Source organism: Vigna unguiculata, chromosome 9 (genome assembly GCF_004118075.2).
Source record: "Vigna unguiculata cultivar IT97K-499-35 chromosome 9, ASM411807v1, whole genome shotgun sequence".
Classification (NCBI taxonomy): Eukaryota; Viridiplantae; Streptophyta; class Magnoliopsida; order Fabales; family Fabaceae; genus Vigna; species Vigna unguiculata.
Window position 1 is genome coordinate 42,378,750 of NC_040287.1, and position 7,661 is coordinate 42,386,410.

General features: G+C 30.9%; 1 protein-coding gene across 1 annotated transcript; it reads right to left on the reverse strand.

The window, feature by feature from the left end:
* Positions 1-938: 938 nt before the first annotated feature.
* LOC114195885 (L-ascorbate oxidase homolog) lies at positions 939-7,115 on the reverse strand. The gene is made up of 8 exons (XM_028086314.1): positions 6,819-7,115; positions 6,623-6,732; positions 5,183-5,453; positions 2,717-2,819; positions 2,280-2,625; positions 1,677-2,042; positions 1,510-1,588; positions 939-1,409 (listed from the first exon to the last, which is right to left on the reverse strand). The coding sequence occupies exons 1-8, from the start codon at positions 6,975-6,977 to the stop codon at positions 1,197-1,199; spliced, it is 1,647 nt and encodes a 548-aa protein (XP_027942115.1). The 5' UTR covers positions 6,978-7,115; the 3' UTR covers positions 939-1,196.
* Positions 7,116-7,661: the final 546 nt, after the last annotated feature.

The window sequence follows — 7,661 nt, forward strand, 5'->3', positions numbered from 1 at the left end:
ATTTGGATATTAAATTTTAAAATTAAAAATAAATATTTTTTTTTCATAAATTTTCGCTTTTGTAAATAGTTTTTCGTAAATATTTGGATACAGAATTTGGCTGATTAATTATTCAAATGATCTTTTTTTTTTTAATTTCTGGAGTCATAAGGATGACAAATAAAAAATACATCATCTTTCCTACTAACAAAGTTCTTATTATAAGTTGTAGCAAATAATTGTTATGGTAGTGGTGAATAATAACATAGAAGAGCATAAGAAAGAAGTAAGTGAAAAAACTTTTGATATTGTAAGCAAATTGAGAGAATACAATGATAAAATACAAAATATTACTAATATTAAAACTGTAAATAACAATTACTTTAGAGATTAATTAATTGATCAATAATTATAAAAAATCTAACGACTCGACTCGAAAAAAGATAACTTAAAAATTTTATTTCTTTTATCAAAATAAAATATATTTAACTCTAATATTAGTGATGTATATTTTAAGATAATATTATAAAAAGGAAATAATATTAATAAAACATAAATTCAAACTTATATCAATATTTTCTTCGATTCAAGATAATAAATTTATAAATTATAAATATTAATAATAACTTTTTCCATAGAGTTATCAATAAAACATGAATCAAATATATTAAAAGGAATTGATATTAATCATAACTCAAAATCTTTCGTTTATATCATAATACTCAACTTTTTTTTTAACGTAAAATTTACTCTCACAACTATATTCCAATAAGATAGAAAAGAATCGAATGAAATTGTAAAAGTGAACATTTAAAAAAAAATGTATAAAACATTAATTTAATACACAATTTTCTTATTGTTAATAAAACTTTTAAAATCACGGCCAAATACGCGACCTCAATTTGTTTATCAGTGTTAAAATTGTGTATGTAGCAACTGAAACTAAAAGCATCACAACAGCACAACAATGAAATGAATTATAAGTTGTAAATCAGATTCACCTCAAGAACAACAACACAAGTAAAATCGGAGATAATACATGTTTCTCTGGAAAAGAATTAATGCGACCTCGAGCTGGGGTCATTTAGGAGTAAAATCATTCATATTCATCGTTTCACTACCATAAATAAACGAAAGCACTCAACAATAAAATTATAAGTAGTTAACTACTCTTCATATTCTAAGGCTAGAATGCTTCTTCTACTAGCGTCAACCCTTCAGAGTGGTCGCGTGTGTCTACCGCTTGCCCTGCCACAAAGAATTGCATTCTTTGGAACAGGGAACTCGTCTCTGATTGAGGTTGATGTTGTAAAAACCCGCAAATATAACTGTTGCCCAAGGTACTGTCGTGCCCAAAACTCAGACCTCAAGTTCCACATTCCCACGTTGTCAAGGGCAACATAAATAGCAGTCCATGACATCGGATATACCTGAACAAAATCAACAATCAAAGCTTCCAGTCAGAAACAGAATACATCAACAACGTTGTTAGACCACACAAAAAAAAAAACACACATGTATGATACTCACCTGTGTCGTGCAACGAGAAACTGCATCGTGGAGGTTGTACTGGTTCCTGCTAGCAGGTGTCCACTGTCCCCCATCCATGCTGCATAACATAAACAGTTTTTTACATATTTTAGTAAAAACATAGTGTGGTTAATTAAATTTGAGTATGCAAAGTTGCAAGAACTTACCCGACGACAAAGAAAGAGTAGCCATCGAGATGATAGCTTTGAACGATGTTCTCGTTGTTTTGGAAGACAAACTCCACAAAACTTCTGTAGTCAGTTTGTAAAACGGATGTGTCAAGGTAGATGCCACCACCAGTGGGTCTGTCGGATATGCTTCCCGGGCGGAAAACACCCGAGATTTTGAAGTAATCTGCGAGCTTCAGAGGGGTGTCTGGGGCAACATAAGACACGCTGTTCAGTGCGTATCTTTGTTTCCCATTCACTTGACCAGCGGAACTCGCTAGTACGATGGTCCTGCTCGTGTTTATCAGACCGTAATGGTACGACCCTTGCGGGTTCGGTCTTGGTCCACTTGCGGTAAGGTTAGTCCTGAACAAGTACTTTTCAAAGTTAAAATTAACACTAATAAAAAAAGCAATTATATTTAGACAATTAAATTTTGGTAATTTTCTCCAACGATAACACCTCAAGTTGTCAAAAAATGATTTTACATGGAATAATCATTTTAAAATAGAGAAACCAAAATTGAATTAGTAAATATAATAAAGTCCAAGACTACCAACTTAAATATTATATGAATTTGTATCAATTTGTACAACAGAATACCTGATTGAGCGGGCCTGATTCAAGGACCAATCAATCTGGATGGTAGGTCCACCGGGGGGTGGGCCTGATACTGGGCCTGCAGAGTTGCTATAACGAAGAACTGCGGTGGTGGTGAGAACCTTGTAGGAGAATCGTGAGGAAGCTACAATGTAATAGTCCTGAGCAGGTTGATCTGCAGTTACCAACACTGAATAAGATTGTCCCACATGAACGTCAAGAGAGGAGTACGTAGTTTGAACAGTGTGTGTTCCTTCCACTTCCACCAGCTTCATTTTGTGGTTCTGAATGCGAAAGTTAAGGGAATGTTGCAGCCCCACATTTGATATTCTGAGTCTGTAAGTTTTTCCTGTTGTCAACATCATAAACATCATAAACATATTAATGTATCGTGATTATCCTAAGTTTTTGAAGTAAATATCAAGGGTTTATTATCGTACCTTGTTCAACGTTGAAAGCCACTCCATTAGGTCCACGACCATTGATAAGGATTCCATCGGGGAAAGGAAGCTTCTTACCGTTATCAACATGGGCTTTCAGAGTCTGCATATAATCCGAAAAACATCGTTTATTTCTTTTATCTTTCGAATAAAAATGATACTAGAAATTGTTGAAGATCTTACCTCATCTACAAAAATTAATACAAATCTCATCTTAAATTTTTGTGAGTTAAAATCCACTTATTAAAGACTAACACTTCTCCAATCGATCTCCACAAATTTAGTAAAAGAAAAATGATTTTTTAACTACTAAATTTTAACAATTTTCTCTTACAACTTTAGGTGTCATCTTGTAAGTGATTTTTCATTTTTTCTTTTTCTCATTCTCAATATTCAAAAGTCACTTAAAAAATGGCACATCATTGCTCTTAGTAAAAAGAGAGAAAAAAAACAAACAAACAAATTTGGTTTAATTTAATTTTATAATTAGCAAATTTTCCAAATTCTTGACAAATAAACAGATAGATAAGTAGAATATTTATTCATACAAATAAAAGTGTTTAAATTAAATAAATTATCATCAATAATTCAAAAGTTTTAAAATCTTGTAAGCAACTACTTTAAGGCTATATTTTATTTATGTACGAAGTATACAAGGGGACATTATTAGAACAAAGTTTGTCAATTAAAAACATTAAACATAAAATATTTCAAACATATTAATAGGATCTTTAATTTCTATTAGACATACAAGTGATAAGAAACTAATTATTCGCTTGATATTTGTTAAACAGTTTATTCTTTTTCCTATTGTCCTTTTATCTTTTCTTCGATTATGGTGACTTACGTGTAGTCCCCATCAAATTTGTTAAATGTGTATTAATAATAATTAAATAATAATGCAATATTTAAATAGATTAATTCTATTCGATTTCTCCAACCACTTTTAAATTATTGGATTTTACGATTATCAGCACTTGTCAATTTTCAGTGACCGATTGGGGAAGTTGTCTCTTATCACAGAATCCAAAAAATGTGATGTCAAGTTTGCGATTTTCAAAATGTGATGAATGAATCAATGAATGAATATTTATTAACACGCAATGCATGGGAGGGCTAGGAATTGCCACCCAACCAAGTCAACGCATTCATGCATGTCAGCTATTTATGACTCTTCACGAGTTCTGTCTCATATTTATAACTTAGCATACAGTTATTCGAAAGTGGAAAATTATGTTTTGAGAAAGATTTTTATTTTGACAAAGTTTTTATAAATAGAATTAAAATGAATAATTTTTTAATCAAAATAAGGTATTAAATTTGTATTTTTTTTATTCAAATTGATAATTTGTCAAAATTTATGAAAAAAAACTTTGTTAAAATATCATTTTTTTCAAAAATTTATGAGTTCATTTTTTTATCGACATATTAAAAAAAAACACTATTTACTTTTAGAATCAATAAAATAAGTTCTTGGACAAAATTAACTTCAAAACTTTAATTTTAATTTTAATACATATCATATTTAAAAACATTAAAAGTTTCTCTAACCTTATAATAATAGTAATTAAATTTTCCTTCTCCTTCACTCCAAGAAAGACAGAATAAGAGAAAGGCATGGTAATGGATGTTTTTGCTTTTTGTAGGTTGGGATAATCCCTTGCTTCTAAGCTAAGGTTGTGGAAAATTGTTTCTTCCTCGTTTGTTTCAAGGCAACAAAAAAGTTTGACAGAGTTAAGAAATAAGAGAATAAGTAAAATTTGAGAAATAAAAACATTAAAAAATAAAGAAAAAGAAACAAAAGTAAACAAAGGCCATAAATACAGAGATTTGCACACAAAACATATAATCAACTATATTTTAAAATATAATTAATTATATAACATTAAAATTTCTGAATATAATCAATTACATTGTAAATTTTATTTACTTATAATTGCATTAAATAACCATAGTTCATAATATAATTAGATAAATGGTTAACTTTTTCTGAATCTTTACATTTTAATTACACTAAAGAAATAATTAAAATAATATATTAAATATAAATAATAAATATATATATATATATATATATATTTCACTTTTTTAATCTAAACAGTTTCAAATTTCACTATTTTTTATTTATTTATTTATTTAATCTTTCACTTTACACCATCCATCCTAAACAAAACGTAAGTGTCTAGACTAAGCACAATAAGCTTCTAGTTTCGACTTTAATAAAATAACATAAAGTCTATTTATAGTATTCTATATTATTCTGTTTCCACTAATAAATAAACGTTTCCTTAAATTAATTAAACACTATGATAACGTGTTGAATATCGCAATAAATAAACAAAAATTAAAATTCTCTAAAATTCCAAAAAGTAAAGGAGGAGTAGCTATTTTTATATGACATGTATTAATTAATTACGAAAAACTTAATAATATTTAATTTTATAGCAGGAGAAAAGGAATTGTTACCGTGTGGTTGGACTTGTACCAATCTCCGATGAGAACAGTGTAATCGCCGGCAGGATCAGGAAACGGCACCGGAATCCTTGGTCTGCTCAGAATCCTAATGCCGCCAAAACCACCGGCAGCTTTGTGAAACGCAAGAGATGGAAAATAATAAAAGCTTCCAATTTGATCCTTCACTTGAAGAATGTAAGTGAAATTCTTCCCCGGTGGAATAGGGCACGTTGTTCCAAAAACACCATCTTCGAATGAGTTTCTTCTCTGCTGAATCCCATTCCTGCATCATTATTTCAGCTATATATTTATTTCTTAAACAAAAATTATACCTTTATTTTTAACAATTTAAACACTTCATTATGATAAATAATAAGGGAAGTTAAATTTACTTGAGTGAAGGATTAAAAAGTAAACGTAGGGAATCATGTGCTCGTGATTTTAGGAAACAAACTTGCAGTAGGTAACACGTCACACTGGATTCACAAAGCGAAAAAAGGACCATCACATTAATAGCTTTTTTAAGGGAACATAGTGGTAATGCTTGTCCACCATTAATTACAAAAGGTAAACGCTCCATCACATTAATACATTCTCTGGTTTAAATAACAATATTTTTATTTTTTTCCTAAGATTATTTATTAAATCTAATTTTTCTTTCCTACACAAACACTAATCCTAGAAACTTTCCTTTATATTTTTTATTTTACAAAACATTTCCTTTTATTTTTGTAAATTTTATTTATGATTATGGTGTCTGACCCCTGTTCCTAGTTTCTTCTAGAGAAATCTAAGTTTGACATGACTTTGAGGGTTGTTTGTGATGATAAGGTTTTCTCCATTCCACTTTGACTGGACGAAAAAAACAAAAGAAATATAGAAATAAAAAACATAAATATATTTTCCAAAAGGAAAATATTCTATTTTCTATAAAAACATTATTAAACACTTAATAAGTCCTCTCTCTCGCCTTACTCTCCCACTGAGACATTGCACCGCAGTGTCTCAATCACGTGGCTTTGTCCTTTTCACGAAGAATCATATGATAATTTTTAACGTTTTTCTAAAACATTTTTCCTTTGTCCTGAACAATTGAAATATTTTCTTTTGAATACTATAATTCAAAGAGAAAGAAGCTAGATCTGGAACCGCTTCCACACATTCGATGCAGCACATGCGAGATTTCAGTGTTTCCACTTTCCAGCAAGACTCTGATGACTCAACAAACAGCCAAAGCGTCTAAATAAAAGTGCAACCGACCCCAGCATCAGACAACTAACTCCTCACGACATCAACAACATCACCAACATGAATCTAAAGAACATTTTTGTTTCATAAATATTTTAAAAAAATCTCAGACCACACTCTTTAATCTTAATAACAATCTTAATAACAAAATCAAAACCCAGAACGCACAGATGTTCCAATAAACAGAAAGAAATGGAGAGTTACCAGGAAAGAAGAAAAGGCTCATCCAAACTATTGAAAACATTGATGATGAGGTTGTCGTTGGTAACAGAATGAATATCTGGACCTGGGAATTGTCCGTTGATCAAGATTCCCTGTTTTTAATTTGTGAATTAAAAATCCAAATCCATTTTGATGATGGTGAAAAACAAGAAAAAAATGTATTGAGACTGAGACATACCCTTTGACGAACACCGAGAGGAAAGATGTCCCCATAAGTGACATTCCAGTTGAAGAATCTGTAGGGGTCTTCGGCCACAGAAAAATGAAAGTGAGAAATAGAAAGAAGAGAAAAGAGAAGAACAGCAACAGAAGCTTTTTCCGCCAATTTGAGATGCATTGTTGCAGTTTCTTAGTTACGAACAACACAGTGTGTGAAGGGACAAAGAGGGTTTAAAGGGAAGGGGAAGGGTCAGAAATGATTAGGGGTGGCTCACATTTAGGTGCGGTACAGAGAGGGAGTGATGCATGTGTGAGTGTGTGTCTGTGTAATATATATAGCCGTGAAAAATTGAAAAAATTGAAAAGGTTAAAATGTAAGAGAGGGAAAAAAATTGAAGGGATGAAAAAGTGAAGGGTTTTGTTTCAGAGGGTGGAAATTGGATGCAAGTGTCGGTAGTGGGTCCTCACACACTACCTTAATTATATTTGAACCATGCAGTTTTGTTTTGTCCTCCACATGGGTTCTTTGTGGGCTTGGACGATTCACACATGATGTGTTCAAACGAATAGAGAATTAAATTTTAATCTCACTTTTGGAAAAAATTTCATTCAAATTTATGCCTAATTTTTTGGTTTTTTTCCCTCCAACCAAACATACAAATAATTAGTTACGGAGGATGTTTTAAACCCAAGAATTGAACAAAGACATGTGCAAAGTAACAGTGCTAAGCAATTTCCGCTTTTAAATTGCGGCCATTGTTGGATTAGATCACCGCTTTGGTTTTTTTTGTTACTTTGTTTGTGTGCTCTTAATTATCTATGTCACAAAGAGATTTGTTTGTTACTTCATGATATGTTTGTT